General features: G+C 38.4%; 1 protein-coding gene across 1 annotated transcript in view; it reads right to left on the bottom strand.

Moving 5' to 3' along the window:
• Window positions 1-19,314, bottom strand: part of LOC126470301 (protein purity of essence) — a 475,244-nt gene that overhangs the window by 252,406 nt on the left and 203,524 nt on the right. The window contains exons 30-33 of the mRNA XM_050098072.1: window positions 7,113-7,302; window positions 5,047-5,249; window positions 3,437-3,596; window positions 567-748 (exon numbers count right to left, since the gene is read on the bottom strand). Of these exons, the coding sequence (XP_049954029.1) occupies window positions 567-748; window positions 3,437-3,596; window positions 5,047-5,249; window positions 7,113-7,302 (735 nt within the window). The remainder of the gene's footprint in view (window positions 1-566; window positions 749-3,436; window positions 3,597-5,046; window positions 5,250-7,112; window positions 7,303-19,314) is intronic.

Here is a 19,314-nt window from a genome sequence, read left to right as displayed (position 1 = left end):
CTACAAAAATTCCAAATGTTTTAACTGCTAATCATTACTTGCAATATGAGCTGACAAGAAAAATGCAATTCTATATTAGAAATCAGTTTCGCTTTCAATCCATTATTTCCTTTATCTTCAAATTTTAACAAAAGCAAACAAAAACACAATTAGAAAACACACACTTTTCTGCAAAAGATCAGAAGGAGCATTTTTGAGATTCTGAAAATAGCAACTTTTTGGATTTTTGCATTATCAAATCACTCTCACAGAAGTGTTATGTTGTGTAACAAATTAAAGCCCAATTTAAGAGCACTGAACAACAACAGACTGACCTGTGCCTGTATTTAATACAAGTGACAACCATATAACATTCACCTCATACAATTACTGACACAAAGTGCTACAACAACATCAAAACATTATTTATAAGACAGATAATAAAGAATAACATATAAAGAACAATAAAAGAATTTCAACACACTTTCAAAAATAATATACAAAAATTAGAAAACGGGAGTGTTACAGAATATTATACAAATGAAACAAAAAATAATGTAATGTATAACATTAGTTAATTTACTTACCTTAAGTCCACATACTGCTAGAAAGTCTTCATTGCATGGATTGCCTGTTATTGACAAAACTGTAAATGGAACTGGTGCAGAGGATAAACGAGTTAGAGTCAGTTTCCTCTTAGAAGCCTCTGGTTGTTTCAACAATGCACTTAACTGTAAAACAGTTATTTTTCCTTTCTCATGAGAAACCGCTGGAAAAAGTAGTATTACGAACATAAAAATTGAAACACATTCTGGAAAATTAAATGGCTATAATCTTTTTAGTTTTCAATATATTTAAACTTAATATGGATTATCTTTACATTTTCAACAGTAATATTTGTTACATTACATAGATATATGGTTAGTGAATATGAAAGCCCCAAACAATTATGTCTAGCATTCCCAAAACAAAGAAAACTGTAATTTAACCAAATATTAATGAACCTGTGATTTCCTGTGTACATGTACAAATCTGTATATGAAAGTACACTTTATATAACTTGACTGTAAATTTTAACTACGAAACATTCAGAAAGATTTATGCTGACAGCAACATAACAAATCGCTATGCATAGGTACCTCCCCCAATAAGAGAAACTGTGAGACAAGGCAAACTGCTCAAAACAGAAGTGTCAGTATAACAACATGTGGAAGTGGCAGGTGGATAAAACATGAGAAGTAGAAACGTAGTTAGTGATTTTCGTGTTTCATGGACCATATTTGTGATACAGGTTTGCATAGAGAAATGGGAACATTTGAAGTTGATGTTGGCAGTCCTGTAAATGTTCAAGAAGTGGGGGAAAATTAAAAACTGCTGAGTAGTAATGGACACTGTAATGGAGTAGTGAGGCAGTGCAGAGAATGCTGTTGCTGTGAGTGCTTATTACCAACATAGTGACAGCTGCACAAAGACTGTTTTGGCATCACTATAAGATCTCACCTCAAAATCAAGTTTTTCTTCTTCTCACACAATCAAAATGGGGGATATGTAACTTTGTAGAGACTTTTTTTTTTTTTTTTTTTTTTTTTTTTTTTTTTTTTTTTTTTTTTTGGGGGGGGGGGTTAGTCCTAGATGGTGAGTACTGTCTGCATGGAAGCCAGAAAACAATGATGTGTAAATAATCCTTGTTGTTTGGTGTGAAAAACTGTCTTGTCAACTGCGCTCAATCACTGGGGCATGCAAGAAAACTCCATAGCCTTCAATTTCATACTTACAAACATCAACTTGATCAAGAACTGAAACCAAATGATTGTGTGTATAATTATGAGAAAATCCGTCAGCTAAAATCAATGAGAATACTAATTCATTAAAATTTTTTGGATGTCAGATGAGCCTATTTTCACTTTAAGATGATAAAGGAATAAGCAGAACATGCGTTACTGGGCGGACTGTTGTGTCATGCGGTGATAGGCTCTTACTTCTTTGAAGATGAGGAAAGCTCCACTATTGGTGTGGCATTTCAATGCTATGTCAACATAATAAACAAATTTTAACTTAAAGTCTCCATTCTCTTCCAAATCTTGACAGTCAGCATACTGGTTTAAACAGGATAGAGTCCCCTTACACACTGCCAGACTGTCTATGGCTACAGCGTAACATCTGTTTGTGGATCATGTAATTTCTATGAATGCTGACATCCTGTGGCTGCGCCAATCTCCAGACCTCTGCCTGTGACTATATTTTACGGTGACAGCTGAAGAGTGTTGTGTACCTGAATTGACCAATAAACCTTGCCCTGCTCAAGACCAAGACTGAAGACAAAATCATCAACCTGCCACAGAATATATTGTGCCATGCTGTGCATATCTCTAGAATAGACTTCCGGAATGATTGTGACAGAATGGGCAGCACTTAAATGATGTAATTTTTTAAAATGTGAAGCCTAATAAAATTTCCACTTTTTTACAACACACTTTTCAGCATCAAATAAAGTTTTGAATGTTTATTCCATTTTTTGTAATTATTTCAAATTTTATCATTTATCTGTGCCATCCTGCACATTGTTATGGTGTGAAACATTGTAAGGGAGGGAGAAAGTAATGAGGAATTATATGCAGAAGTGAAAGCAGAAGACACTAGCTTCTACATCATCATCCATCGATTTTTCCATTATTCCATAAAGTGTTCTTTGAAGAGAGAGTGCCAATAAAAAGTCTGAGGCAGATTAGATAAGAAACCACTGCACTTATAACCTTGCCATACAAGAGTCAGTCAAAAAGCAATACCTCCTTTTTTTCTCCTTACCTTAAGTTTGTTAAGTACAAAATTTGAATTTGGTAGTATTCTGCAAGGTTTCTTCTCCAGTCTACCGGAAAAAAAAACTGTGACTGGAGGTGCAACATGGATTCATTTTTTTGAACTACACTCAAAGAGGCAGTCAATGGAATGGCATCACAAAACTCGCCACAGAAACAAAAGTTCAAAACTGTGTGATCGTTAGAGAAAGTTCAGCTCTAGTATTTTGTGATGCCGAGGATGTGATTATGGCTGACTTTTTGGAGCAAGGATGGACAGTAAATTCTGTCCAATACACCAAAAGCCTCAAACAGATTACAGCACATCTTCAGCGAGTTCGCTAAACAAAAGTTATGGTGGATGATGTAAATAAATTTGCTTACTGATATGCTAGAAATTATTATTTAATAATGGCCCGAGTGCTGAAACACATATCCAAGTTTCTGCTGGCACTTCGCACATGCTATCATCTATAACTGTTTCACTCATGTACTGCAGAGAGAAGATTTATGTGCATTACATTACACAGGAAACAACACCCGCACTTTTCCAGTTACAGTAAAACCCAATGCTGACGGGAACACCACATTTCATGCAACACGCAAATGAAATGTTCTTTCAGTGAATCTAATGGAAAATGAAGGAATGTTACAACACTTACCAAGATGATGTCTCTTCCCATGAGGGGATGACATACAGCACATTGCTACCCTCCTGATCATCTGTGCAGATAACAGCTGTCTGATAGTTTGACCTTGCTCTCCAGAATATGTCATACGCACATTCTCAAAAGCACCTTCTTGAGAGCCAAGTGTTGGAACCTGAACAATAATTCAAACAAGATTTCAATGTACTGCAATGAATGCTCAGCAGAATATTACATTTACAATGTTCTAGTGTCCATACACATGTGCATTTGTGAGCAACCCCTCTCTCTCTCACACACACACACACACACACACACACACACACACACACACACACACACAGAGAGAGAGAGAGAGAGAGAGAGAGAGAGAGAGAGAGCGAGCGCCTCTTGTGAAGTTAAGTATGCACTGATGCCCTGTTCAGACTAAGGACTGGAACTCTTTGTTGCGAACGTTTTGCAGCAGACTTCATCACTCAAAGAATCATGACCGCATATGGGTATGATTCAAGGAATTCAGAGAGCTGAAAGTTTAATCATCTGCTATGCTGCTGAAAGAAGTACTGTATGTAAATGAAGCAAAGCTGCATACATTGCTATTGCTGAGGCAGTTTTTTGGAAAACTTTTCCCTCTTAGTATAAAAAATTAAAACCCACAGATTTTTGATTCACTTTTTTTCATTACACAATTGTTCTCAAATGATAGCAAGGAAACTATTGGATAAAAATATCTGGTTCACTCACATTTTAAGTCAAACTTCACAGCCTGATTATGAGGTGGTACTCTTTTCACTCCAGGTCATATTTGGTATGGTATGTTCAAAAAACTTGCAGTGAATTACGAGAGTGAATTGTGATTGTTAATGTGAGGGAAGCAGAAATCGGTACTCTGAAATTATCATTTTTTGACGTGTGTCCATCAACCATCTGTTAAACCATTGTGAAATCTTCTTTCATCAACCTCAAATAATTTCTGAATCCCATCCAAGAAGATCGTGCCCACATCTTTACGATCTTTAAAATACCTAAATCTCCTTTTTGCCAGCAGAAATTCCTTTACCAGTGTTCTGTATAGTATGGAAGTGTCCAAACAAATACTATCTTAATATGTTAAGGCACATGCACACTGAACACACTGTGCTGAACACATTTTGCCTATTGTTGGTAAATGAAAGGAAGAGCCATGCTGTGGAGAGCTGTGGGTCCAACGAGTTCTGCCATTCAATGCTTGATGGCTATGCCTTTGTTTTCACAGTGGCAGTTGACTAATTCACCACAGTAAAGCCAATCTGCATGAAATACTTATAAATTATATACACGACCCTTCCTTGAAAATCAGTCCACCCATTTTTAAAAATCATATCAAAATCACTACAGTATTTCTTGAGATTAATCTGAGCACACAGAAAGAAGCAAGCAGAGGACTTCAATTTATATTTGCAGAGAAGAGATACTACTCTGTATCTTTGTGAGCAAATACATAAATATTCTGTTGTTACAGCTGTAAGAAGGCATCAATATTTGGCAGCTGAAGATTTCAGCACTACAAAATGAAACTATTATCTGCTACTTTAGCTTCTAAACTATTTCTTATTCCAGCAAAAATTTTTCTCCTGACTGCTTACCATTAACGTCTCTGTCAATTCAAATTTCTTTGGGGTCAGATGCAGAGTAAATAAAGAATCTCTTGCTCTTTTGTAGCTGCCAACAACTTTGCTTGTTCTACAGGCACATTGCATAGCTGGCACAAACCCAATCAATAAATCCATTAGGCATGACATAACACGGTTGTCATTAAGTTCATGAAGAATTTCTTCTCTATGGTTAGCTGGAACACACAAATTTCATTTTTATAAGCAACAAAGATTTTACAATAAAAGAGCACTGACAAAGCAACTTCGTTCAACTACACATATTTCTATCTGCTGAGCAAAAGTTTTAATTTGCTAGTTACTTCAGGATGGTTTGATAAAATAAATGTCAAATAACATAATAACTACATACATCATTTATCAGTCTTAAATTACACACACACACACACACACACACACACACACACACACACACACACACTCACACTCACACTCACACTCCATGATAATTAAAGCTGCAAATATGGCAAACCATACGCAGTTTGTACATATTTTTCAATCTAATAGGTTAATAAAAGTGGTTTACAAGAATATGCAAAAATATACGAAAGATACAAGAATGATAAAGGAGAAAGAACAAGGAGCTACAAAATATTTGATTTTTGAATTAAATGTAGATACCATGTGAAAATTTTTTGAAATGGAGTAGCAGGAGAGTAGTGGGGCACAATAGCAATGTGTCAGACAGAAGAAGACCAGATATTCATGACTTTGGAATATCTGAACACACAAGCAAAAGCAGTCACTATATACCCAGCACTGGTAGATTTCTAAACCCTAACTGGAAAATATGACATAGGTGCTTTCACCACTGATAACGTACAAGGTCTCTTAAGTTTCAAATTGTTTAATCATTTTTTGTTTGTGTGTACACATATTCATTTATGTCTATTTTTACTTCACCATCCCCTTCCCCTGAACACCACCACTTCATTTCTAACTACTATTCCCGCTCTAATCTTCTCTATATGCTACTTCTTTTGCGTTTAGCAACCACTTTTGAACTCATTAGCAACAGCTCACCAACAGAATTCTTATGCCCACCTATCTCTCCTGAAAATCATATAAAATGCCAGCATCATTCCTGGCAAATACTTTGTGTACAGACAAAGCAGTAGCTAATAACTGTTGATACATTTCACTATTTTGAATGACCAGTTTCAAATGGAGTAAGTGCCATCACAGTATGAAAATGAGTTGAGAAGAGTCATGAAACCCCCTGTGATAATAATATGGTAAACTGACCATCGCCTTCTCAAAAATAATGTATGTTGAAAGCTACAGTAGCACAGCAACACTAAACTCTATAAAATCTGACTGACTGCTACAGTTTCGAATATCACCTAAATACTGTGGAATTACCACAGGCCAAAATTATGAGGGACAGCCATGAGCACAGACAGAGCTTGCCACATTTTGAGCCTAATAATGCTTCCCAGTTCTCATCCCAGGACCCTGTATTTGCCAACTGTATGCTCACTCAATGTGGGACATATTTCCCAGGGAGCTCACCCCAAGGTAACAGCCACAAGGCATGTATAACTTAAGAAATTCTACACAGACAATGAGAAACAATGTTTCTTTTAACACTTCCTGAATGTAATGAAATTTCTATTGCTATAATAATGAATAGAAATGTGATCGTTATAATTCTGAATGAACAAATCCATTTCTTACAATCAACCATCCTTATCACACGAGTTCTGACAAAACCTCACTAATTTACTCTACAAGATGAACTCAACAGCATCAATGCCATTTTAAAATATACACCTGCACTATTGAAATGACTGCCAAATAATCCTCAAAATCCTATTAAGATGCTTAGGGCAGAAACATAAGATGGAGCAATGTAACTAAGAAGCACAGCTTTGGTAGTGTCTGAAACTTCAAAAGCAAATATATAATCATTTGTGACAACTAACATCCCTTTGGAGAAGGCTTATTTTGAAACTTTAAAAAGCAGTACAAAGGAGAGGATGGAATATTTAGCCTTGTAAAACATGTTTAGTGTCATCAAACAGAAATGACACACTTACCAATTATTTTTGAAGTATGATGAGACTGCTTTGCTGCTTCTGCATTAGCAGTTCCTTCTGTACCAGATTCCACATGAACAGGAGAGACATTCCGCTGCTGCATTGGAGTGGATGACAATGGCTGATCAGCCGAGGGCATGTTCTGTGTATGGGCATCCTCACTTGCCAGACGGCTACGTTTTGATAAAGCCTGAAATAATTTGGAAACAGCATATTTTACTGCCTTTGTCAAGTTATTTTCATATATAACCTTTACATAATTCAAAACTTCATGTTATGTCTTTGTGTTTTGATCAATACTGTAGAAAACAGAAAGTGGATTCAATCAGAATGTTTACTGTGGTCTAGAATGTTATCATACAAGAATGGAATATCTTTATGATCCCTCTCACACCTGAAATAAGTCTAATTCAACAAAATGGGTGTCATTTTATTTCAGAACAAAAACAGCAACAGTCACTTTAAACAATTTTGATATTGCATACAATTTGGTGACTTGTTGGCTCTACAATAAGCACACTTCACCCAAGCCCTCAGATGTGTTCCTGGCACTGGAATTAATTTTTTGTAACATTTCTGTACTCCGCTTTTTAATACATGGTTTAGCTCTATAAAACTCCTAATTATGCACAGCAGCACAATACTCATTGCTTTTATGTTTCTGCCTGTCTGCCCAGGTTTCTTATGTGACTGCCTTTTTTTGAAATACGCCTAGGGTGAGGAGGCTTTGGAAGGGGGCAACTTCACTAGGCTGGATACGTGGTGGATAATATTTCTACAGCAAAAAGATTGAGATATTGTTATTTATCAATAATAAGTTTTATTAGTACACGGACAATCACACAAGACATGGAATATTGGCAAAGATCAGCAATTACTGTGTTCAGCAATTCAGTAATTATGTACATATTGCTGTAAATTCACCATCACCCACATCTGTGGTACAATGAAATACTACTACTACTACTACTACTACTACTATTAATAATAATAATAATAATAATAATAATAACAATAAAAGTAATTAGATGACAATCTCAAATAAAAAGGTTACTGTCAATATGCACAGAAACTTATACCGACATAAAGGTGGAAAAAGGAAAATTAGGGTTTAACATCCAGTTGTTGATGATGATGATGATGGAATACAAACTCGATGGTGGATGGTGGGGTAGGGAAGGAAAATGGTCATGTGCTATTCAAAAACACCATTTCAACATTTGACTTAACGACTCAGGGAAATCACATCAAACATTGAACTGTGTGGTCAGATGGGAATTTGACCCTCAGTCCTCCCAAATTCAGAACTAGGGTGTTAATCACTATGTCATGTCATTAATATCTTAATTATGGCATTAAGAAGCCCAGCATGCACAAGTTAACCTCACAAAGAATATGACACGTAATTTGAATGCCCAGTCTGCACAGAACACAAATGCTAACTGATTTAATGTGGTGCTAGCCCGAGAAAGGAGACTCAGTGTCCATCAGATGGGTTAACAAAACTTGCCACCAAAAACAAGTCATAAATGAGAGGAGACTGATAATTTCTTTTAAAAGATTTTTGTTTCTAGCCACTAATGATGCTTAGTTATGGTAAAACAAATTTTAACACACAAAGAGCCCAAACAAAAGGCATCAGAAAAATGTGTTACAATACTTTTCCACCTAATCAGAGTACCATAAAAAAATAAAATGAGTCATCAATCTTTTGCTTATTTTGGAGTGAGACTGATCATATCTATTTCTTGTTACAGCAACCCCAAGTGATTCCTCAAATATCTTGGGAACTTTGGTTAAGCCATTTTTGAGATTATACAGAAAATTAAGTGGGGTGATGAATTAGAATAATAAATTGTTCTAGATTTTTTATTTCAATTGTGTTGTAGAAATAATATCAAAATTAAAATGAGAAAAACTGAGATGTTTATGGCTATGAATGTTTAGCATTCCTTAACATCAGTAGTCTTTGGAAATGCATACTTTAAACAATCACATCCTTCAATAGAAGGTAATGGTAAGATGCATAAGATGACCTGCACAGACTGTACTGAGATGTCAGTTTCTTCAACTCTACACAATTTGTGAGACTCACCAATTTGTCTCATTCCGAGTACCTCGATTTCCCAGTCTTCCAGAATTTCTGGCACTACACACGCAAATCTGTAATCTGTGGGTTTTTTCTATAGCTTTCTCAAAAAAAAATTCACAGGTACAAATGAACATTTCTATAAATTGTCTACAATTGCTTCTGCAAGATCCTGCACATTATGTTCACTTTACTTGTTGACACCACCTCCCCCTAAGACCCTTCTGAGTACACATCTCTTCTAGACCTGAAGAAAGCCACAGATTTTTTTGCATTTGGTGGCATTCAAATATATTACACTATGAACACTACAAAGAGAGAGAGAGAGAGAGAGAGAGAGAGAGAGAGAGAGAGAACATCTGGACTGAGGTGAAATAGTAAATAGTCTCCCAGAATAACTTTAACACCTTCCAGATGCTAGGCATACGAAAGAAAAGTTTTCTCAAACCAGTCCATAAATGTTGGCATTCAAATTCAACTATGTGAAGTACAATTATATCAAGCCGTAGCAACACACCATGATTTGTTGCAGCAAAGGTTGGCCTTTGTGAACATTTTCCAGCCACAGTTTCTGAAAATACTCATACCTCTGTCTATCACATAGAGAGGGAGTAAGTCACCAGCAACTGACCCCAAAGATAATGATGCTTGTTTCAGACTTATAGTGACTGGATATCTGTTCATGGCATTTCTTACCATGTCTATCAGTAACAAATGATTTTCCAAGATCGACACTGACATTGGTTTAATCATAATCTAACACAATACATGGAGGGACACTAGCAAGGTTATCTTTAAAATTTATTACTAGCTATACGACTGCGTATTGCATTACTTGTATAGCACTACAGTGTGGTCCGTCTCACCCTATTGGACTTATATGGTTCTAGATAAGAAATTGTACCACACTGCAGATAAGACTACTAAAATAGACAGAAAACAATAATATAAAATACTATGTCCAGACAATAACACACAAAAACAATTCTCACTTATACTCAAAAGCATTTTGCACCACAAAAATGGGTAAAATTGTAAGCAAATTTTATCCTTTTAACAGACTGCACAGGTCAATACTAGATTTGCTCACCAATGGGAATCCCCTTTGAAGACATTTAAGTCTCTGCCAACATGAAGAGAGCAAACATTTGTCTTCATATTATCTGGAAATTAATTACCCCACAGACAACTATATAGTCACCATTCTTATCGTGTAGTATCAATCTCACCCCATTCTATGATATGTAAACAAACACAAATGTGAACCAAAAGTACAGATGAAAAGTAATCATCACACAATATGTGGATTATACACTAATGGTTGGTCATAGTGTATCTTGGGCAGCTGTGTTCTCTGACAATTAACTTCTGCCTGAACTTTTTGATTAACAGTTTCTACTGTTCTCTTAAATTATATCAGATTCAGAGGGGCTTGTGAATTCTGCAGATGATTTATAATACCATGATAAAAGATTTACTTGTCTCCTGAAACTGTAGACAGACAGAGGATCTAGCACTAAAATCTGCAGACTGAGTATGTTGATCATTGTATATGGTCATTCAGAAAATTTATTATTAATAGTGATGTATAATGGAAAGTTGACAACAAATTTTAATAATCCAAAGACATTTTCCCTTGAAATTGATCTCTGGCAACCCATTTTGGGACTCATTAAGTAATTATTATTATTATTATTATTATTATTATTATTATTATTATTATTAGTAGTAGTAGTAGTAGTAGTAGTCTTCTTAATCTGTAGATCTCTTTTTACAAGGATATAGGACATGTCAAAGTATTTACAAGTTTATATCAATTTAAAATAAACTAATTCGTATACACATATATTTACAGACTTCTAGTTAGAGACAATCATTAGATTTACTCCTGATATACAATAATTTTTTTTTACAAATAACTTTTTAAATAATGTAATGCCACACTGTTCACTCATATCTCACTATCAGTCACTGCACACACTATACACACACTGTTTCATAACATTTCACTCACTACACACACTAATTAAGAAGAACATACAATAATTACTAACATACAACATCTGTTAAGTACCAACCATTGGTCATAATTACCACAGGTACCCAATTACAAAATGTGTCAAATTCTACATTCTTGTGCTTAAAACATAATACCACCCTGTTTACAGATAAACCTACACCACTGTCACATGTATACATGCTGCACTCACATACATTTAACTGTTTTAGCACCTTATAGTAATTGTCATATGTGTTCCAAAATTTTATCTGCTTCAGATTCACTAGTATCATCATCATGGTCTCTCAACTTCTTGTGTTGGCACCATTTTTTTTAATGCATTTCACCTGATCCTCTCCACATAAACTTATCAACTTCTTCAATGTTAACTCCTATCTCTCTGATGGCTCCATCTGTAGTAAAACCACTTCAAGTAACTCTGCATTGGAATATGTCACGCCTCCACAGCATGGGTATATCAGACAATGTATGTGAAATATCAAATATTATCTGTTGAGTTCCCTCAAGGGCCTGTTGATGCCTTTACTTATAAGAATACCTCACAAAGGCCAGCCACAAATCTCTCAGTATCAAGTTGTAAGAGATATTAGCAATGTTCCTTACTTTTGCCAAACCTGACAGTTATTGCAAAGTGAAATAGAATGTTCTGCATCACCATCCTCATTCAGTCTTGTAAGGTGAGACCATGGATTTGGTTTCTAGTAAAATGGCAAAAATCAAACAATGGAAACCCGGGATGGAATGTAACAATATTATGAGAAGCAAAGTAGCTACTCACCATATAGTGGAGATGCTGAGTCGCAGATAGGCACAACATAAAGACTCTCACAATTATGGCATTCGGCCATTAAGGCCTTCGTAAAAAAAAGAGGACATCATTCTCTCTCTCTCTCTCTCTCTCTCTCTCTCTCTCCACACACACACACACACACACACACACACACACACACACACACACACACACCCGTGCGCAAACGCACGCACGCACGCGCGCGCCTGCAGTCTCAGGCAACTGAAATCACACTGCAGTGGTCAACACCACACACACACACACACACACACACACACACACACACACACACACACACACCTGTGTATGTGCCTTAATGGCCAAATGCTATAATTGTTGTACCTATCTGTGACTCAGTGCCTCTGCTATATGGTGAGTAAAACAGCAAAAATATTAGAAGTAAACACAGTAGGTAGCAGTTTCTTGATTATTTCTATCAATCAGCATATTTCTGTAGAGACGACTGATAAATCTGATGCAAACTTAATTTCTTCAACTTTTGTAGAAATACAAGTGGGCCAGCATATTTGTTACAAGATTTCCTAACTAATGTCATAATTGGAATTAATATCCACCACAGCAATGATTAAACTAAAAGTTCAACACTGAGTCTTTCGGATGTGCCTCACTGCAACAGGGTATATACTGCAGGCCAAATCACACTGGCCGTCACATCAAGGCACTGTCACTGTTATGTCGGGTGTGTTCATACTGTCTGTCAGGTCACATCATTTCGTTTAGCCCATTCCCAACTGCAAATGTGAGGTTATGAGTTACCATCTATGATATCAAAAGTCCAAGGGTGGTAGCAGAATTGAGGAACTAACGGTGAAGAAGTTTATCAAGGGCCAAAGCAAACTTCATAACGTATGACCTTCATCAATTTCATATGATACTGCACTGAGAAGTGAAATAACATTTCAAAACATCAACAATTATTTGCTAGCAAAAATATATTACATGAAATCTCATTGGCACATTCCTAATTACCATGTTTTCTAGCTTAGTGCATCCAGTTTTGAAAGTCCCAGTTATCTTAAACAATCTGTTTGTACATTATCGCTTCTCTATTAGTGCGTACAAACTCGGCAGCACTGGTACCATTACTGTTTGCCCATAGCAACTTTTGCTGCCATGACTTCTGAAAGTGGTGGGAGTAGCAGTGTTTGTAGCTGCAGGATGCAGAAATGTGCACGGAGACAGTGTTGTTTAGTGCCAGCAACTTTGTTTGCTATGGTAGAAATGATGTGCAGAAGTAATTTTTATAGGTTGGCTGTAGTTCTGATGACTTCTTAGTGGTCTAACAGTAAAACAAATAGCATTTAATTCTGTCACTGATGTTCTTTGTTGGTGTTTAGCATTCGACTGACTCTCGGTCTGTGATTTTTTCGTGTTGGATGGTATACCAATAAATCATGGATAAAGTCAGTGAGACAGTTAACAAATGAAGGAAAGTGGAACATTAATCAGGAAAGGGTAAAAAAATCTTCACATGAAATGTGTTGATAGTGTGTGGAAGTCAACATTCCTCCATCAACATTAAATACAATATTCCCCAAATGAAAAATAATTTAAGCAGCATGTTTGGAAGGAGGAAATGGCCAATGAAAATGAATGCACAATGGTCAGCTTCCACAACTGGAAAATGTGCTACTGAAGCGGATAAAATAAGCTTGTGTTTTGAGTATTCCAGCTGATCGCAATGTGGTTCATGCTAAAGCAAAGTATTTGGCACTAGAGTTCGGACTCGCAGATTTCACACCTTCCAATGGTTGGATTGAAAGGTTAAAAAACAGACATAATTTAGTGTATAAACGTGTTTTAGGTGAAGCTAGAATTGTAAACACTGACACTGTTCAGTCATGGAAAAATACTCTTCCATCAATGTTTCTAATGCACATGAAAAGGGCTTATTTTTTCACCTTCTCCTTGATAAAACTCTTGAATTTAAAGGAGAAAACTGCCATGGCAGAAAATTTAATAAAGAGAGGCTAACTGTTTTATTATGTTGTAATGAAAGTGGAACAGAAAAGTTGGAGTCGCTAATAATTGGGGATACAAAGAACCCACAATTCTTTAAAAATAAATGAACATTTCCATGTAAATATAACTCTAATGTGAACGCATTTGTGACAACTACCATATCTGAACAATTCATGTGTGTCTGGGATGCAAGGCTGTGTGTTAGAAATTGGAAAATCCTCCTGTTTATTGATCAATGTGCAGTGCATCCCAAGATATGACATATGTACATAGCATAAATTTAGTGTATTTTTCCTCCCAATTGCACAAGCCACATTCAGCCACTTCACCAAGGCATTATAAAATGTCAAACAAAAATATAGGATGAAACTTGTACAGAAGAGGCAGACCTGGCTAACTATGAAAAAAGTTATGATCTTAAAAGCTGTGCATTTTGTAAGAAGTATCTGCAATTCTGGCCAAGAAAGTACAATCTCAAACCGCTTCAAGAAGGCTGTCTTTCACTGGTAACTTACAGAAGAATTCACACCTGGAAAGGAAGAAATTGCAATTGAATAATGGCAGCAAATACTGGAGCATGAAGAAAATGCTGATTAACTTAGCTTCAATGAATATTTTGAATGTGCCGTTTGTCAGTCCATGACAATTAATGAAGTCTTGAGGGAATAGATGGCATAAAAACAAGAAGTGAATACTAGGATGATCCAGAACCTTTTCCAGACTCATTGTTGAATATATTAACTAAGATGGACAATAAAATATTAAAATTATGACAAATGACATAATTAACTATCGATATGTTCCCACACCTTTCTGAAGACAGGGCCATGCACTTTACCTTATTGTGTTACAGTGTAGGTAGACTAACAAGATGTAAAATATAACAATAGTTTGTTGAAATGACATCTCCTATTCAGTTACCAGTAGCGATTTACCAATGGAGAGACACTAGATGAACGAAGTTCATTTGTTTTGAAAAGTGTAATAAAAATTGAATTTTAGTGTATTTTAGTTTTTTAAATTGCAATTTTAGTTTTTTTCTGCATCACAAGCCACGTAAACATTTTGGACACTAGAGGTTCTGAACTCGAATCTCATGACTTTCCTGCATTCCAACTGGCTGATGGTACAGATTCCACAGTTTTGCTTAGCACCTTAATGGACGATGCTGAGAGCGAAATCATTTGATTGGCTGCAACTGGCTGCTGATTAAAGGCCAGCCTCCTCCTCTCAGGGCTGCCAGCTTATAGCTTATAAAAGAAACAAACATGTAATAGACTACTGCATCATAGAAGTGACATGAAAGTTGATGGTGAGTCAATAGAAGGACCTGGTACAGCTTCTTCGTTCATTTTTTAAAATAATATTCACAATCACTTCGCACAACACAGCACTTGAATCAACACTACAATCACAACAGCTATGGCACATAATATTGTTTCATAGCTAAGGTTGGTAAAGAAAGTAAACATTCCAAAGTGGCATAAAATTGTTCAACTATCACCAATCACAGGGAGAGGCCAAGATAAAGTGTGCGACCGGAAGTAGTGTCACATGTTCAATATACTGGATTTAAGCAATATCGCCGTACTTAACACATCTCTGCTTCTCGTATTCTAATACATAATTTTTAGGGATTCTGGGTGCGATATTCTGAACCTGTTCTTGAAAAAGCACATTCTCAATTATAACTGATCGAGATAGGGTGCACGAAGTGTGGCGTTATGAATTCGCATATTACCCCTAATATGCACCCTTAATTCGGTATTTTTAATTACAAAAAAAATCAAATTGTTACAGAATTAGTTATTTTTTGGTAGTATGTTTCTCCGCTTATAATGTTCAGAACCTGTGGTCCTTTAAAAACATGCTACCTAGATTCCACAGTACGTACAAACTAATCAAACAATATTTATATGGAAATAAATAGATCCAGACTACCTTACCTATATTTTTTTTCCCCCTCACATTATTAATAATGTCATAAACAACTGTATTTCTCTCCTTCATTATAGCTGACATGTACACTTAAAACATTATTTAATGAAAATTGCTTCATGAATTTATGTTCTTATTTACATAAATGTGGGTGTCAGCTTTGTTCTGTTATTGTAAAATTTAAATAATTTTTCACTTTCAGATATCTGACCCCACTTGTCGAAGAACACTCAGTGGAAAATATATCGCAGTCACCACGGATCATTTGCAATTTGTCGTGAAAACAAAGCGCAATAATAAAGTAAATATTAAGAAGACACAAAAGCACTACTGTAACATGAGTGAGTGTGGTGAACATAGGACAACTTCCGATGTTATCAGACGATGAAACCATCAAAACTTTCTTCCCAAGAAACCGTGATGCGATGTGACAGTCTCTATGGATGCTACAATTTGAGATGCATTGTGGAATGTTTTGATGTGATGTGGCAACTGGTGTGAACTGGCCTTAAAACAGCTGAAGCAGCACCTGCTTTTCCATTCTCACTTTACAGTATCAATTCTACAAATATCTTTTTTTCTGCATATTCTACTCCCAAGGAAAATGGCATACAATATAATCTGGATAGTAAGATTAATTTAAAATTATCTAGTTCCTGTAAAACTGCGTCTTTTCTTACAAATTCACTGTCTAATATGTAATTACATACAACAAAACTGCAGCTAGAGCTAGACAGAAATGCAGGCAGAGAGAGATACAATTTTTGCAACAGAGATCATGTTATATTGCTGATTCTCTAATAGCATTTAAAATTCTCAGTTTATAAGATGTAAATTTTAAAGATGTGGAGAAGAGAGGACAGGAACAAAATCAACAGACAATGGCAGTAGGTCTAAAAACTGATTTAACTTATTTGGAGAGAGAGATTTATTGCCATTAACTTGCTTAAGATGGTTGTATAACTGTAGTAACACTGTTCACGTTTACGTAGCACTTCACTTAGCATAGACTGGGACTGTGTCCTAGGAATGCCCGATGTTAACTGACTGGGCACAGCCCGTGCTGCCTGAGTTGTTGTTGTTGTTGTTATGCCGGCAGAGGTCGCGTCTGAATTCTCGCATGCCCTCTGGTGGACGGGACTCTTCTTGCGGCAACTACCGTCCGTGACGCACCGTGCCGATGTGCGCCTCCCGCGATTTTTTTGGTGGCTAATGCACTCCTCCTCCTTCGGGGGAGGGGGGGGGGGGGGGAAGCCACTGTGATCCACTGTGTCGGAAGGTGGAGCGTCGGGCACGAGCGATGACCTCCACATCCATTGAAAGGCCAGAGTCGAGGGGATCTGCCAACCCTCGAGCCGGAACCTTCGAATACGGCTGGAAGTGACCCACACGAAGAGGCCCCCGTCGTCCCACCACCAGAGCCCGGGACAGAACGGGGACAAGCTGTCGAACTCCGGATCCTGTTCCACCTCTGGAGGGGCAAGACCCAGTGGCGGGGACGATGGGGAAGGGACGACCACAGGTGAACCAGCCTCCTGAGAAACCGGGCCTGCAAGGGGGGCCGGCTCACGCTGGGGCATCTCGAACGATGGCGATGCCGGTGTTGGAGCTACTGGGGGCTGCCAAGGCTGAGAACCATCGCAGTGTGGTAGAGTCACAGCGGGGAGAGGCGTTAACGTCCCCTGAGAAACCAACACTGGTGCCGGCAATGGGGAAGCCGGTGTCCGAGAGGTTGGAGGGTGGGTGCCCAAACGTGGACGTAGCTGATTTTGGTGACGACGTACCACCCAGTCCCCAGCCTGCAAGGTATAGAGCCGGCGGCCATTTCGGCGAAGGACCACCGCCGGTATCAAATGTGGATTGCGACCAAACCCACGGGCCCAGACAGACATACCCAGTGGAAAGCCAGGTACTCCGTTTTGCAAAGACTGGCGAGGACCAGGCCGGAGGAGGTGCAGCAGAGTCCTAGGTTGGCCCCCATGGAGGAGCTCTGCGGGGCTGCGTTCTCCCATTGGTGTGGTCCGGTATGCCGTCAGGAAAAACGTCAATGCTTCCTCCGCAGGAAATTCGTGCACATACTTTTTCATCTGCGTCTTAAATGTGTGCACCATGCGCTCGGCTTCCCCATTCGATTGTGGATGGAAGGGGGGAGAGCAAACGTGCCGAATACCGAAGCGCCCACAAAAATCCCGGAAGGTCTGCGAAATAAACTGCGGTCCATTGTCCGAGACCAGGGTGATTGGCAGACCTTCCACAGAAAAGACTTTTGCTAGTGCCTGGATTGCAACTTCTGAAGTGGTTGAGGAGCAGCGAACCACATATGGGAATCGGGAATAAGCATCAATGACAATGAGCCAAAAGCCATTGAGAAACGGGCCCGCAAAATCGATGTGAACACGTTCCCATGCTTGGGTTGCTGGCGGCCATGAAGAGAATGCTGCCATGGGAGATGCCTGTTGGCTCGCACACTGGGAACAGGCGGCCACCAAGTGCTCAATTTCTCTGTCAATACTGGGCCAGTACACATGTCTGCGAGCCAAGGTTTTAGTACTGGAAACACCCCAGTGCCCCGCATGTAATAATGTGAGGACCTCCCTTCGTAAACTTGCAGGAACAACCACGCGAGGAGCTGTATCATTGGCAGCCAGAAGGAGAACTCCTCCCAAGAGCGAGAGGCGGTCTCGTAGAATAAAATAATTACGAAGAGGGTCTGAGGCCCGGCCTGGAGGGCGGGATGACCACCCCTGCTGAATGAGGCGAACTACTTGCCGGAGAACCGGGTCAGCTGCCGTTTCCCTGGCGACTCGAGAACTAGTGATCGGGAAGCCATCAACCGCTTGGCGGGACACCACATCCAAATGAAAACACATAATCTCCTCTCGATCGAACGTAGGATCCGGGCCCACCGGAAGACGGGAAAGAGCGTCGGCGTTGGCATGCTGTCCGGTAGACGAAAATGAATGTCATAATGGTACTTAGAGAGGAACAAGGCCCAGTGCTGTAGTCTGTGGGCCACCCTATCCGGAATCTGAGAGGCGGGGCCAAATAACGATATTAACGGCTTATGGTCAGTGATTAACTGAAACTTCGTGCCATACAAGAAAGGGTGAAACTTGGTAACAGCGTAGACAATGACCAAAGCCTCTTTTTCCACCTGGGAGTAATGGGCCTGCGCGGGACAGAGTTTTAGACGCAAACGCCAGTGGTTGCTCTGAACCATCTGCGTTGCGATGGGCCAGGACCGCCCCCACCCCATACTGCGAAGCATCTGTAGCCAGGACCAACGGCTTATGGGGGTCAGAAGTAGCCAAACAAGGCGCTGACGTGAGGAGGCCCTTCAACGAGGTGAACGCTTGCTCGCATGCAGGCGACCAATCAAAAG

The sequence above is a fragment of the Schistocerca serialis genome, chromosome 3 (genome assembly GCF_023864345.2).
Source record: "Schistocerca serialis cubense isolate TAMUIC-IGC-003099 chromosome 3, iqSchSeri2.2, whole genome shotgun sequence".
NCBI lineage: Eukaryota > Metazoa > Arthropoda > Insecta > Orthoptera > Acrididae > Schistocerca > Schistocerca serialis.
Note: the sequence above shows the minus strand (reverse complement) of the source record. Positions and strands in the feature narration are given on the sequence as shown.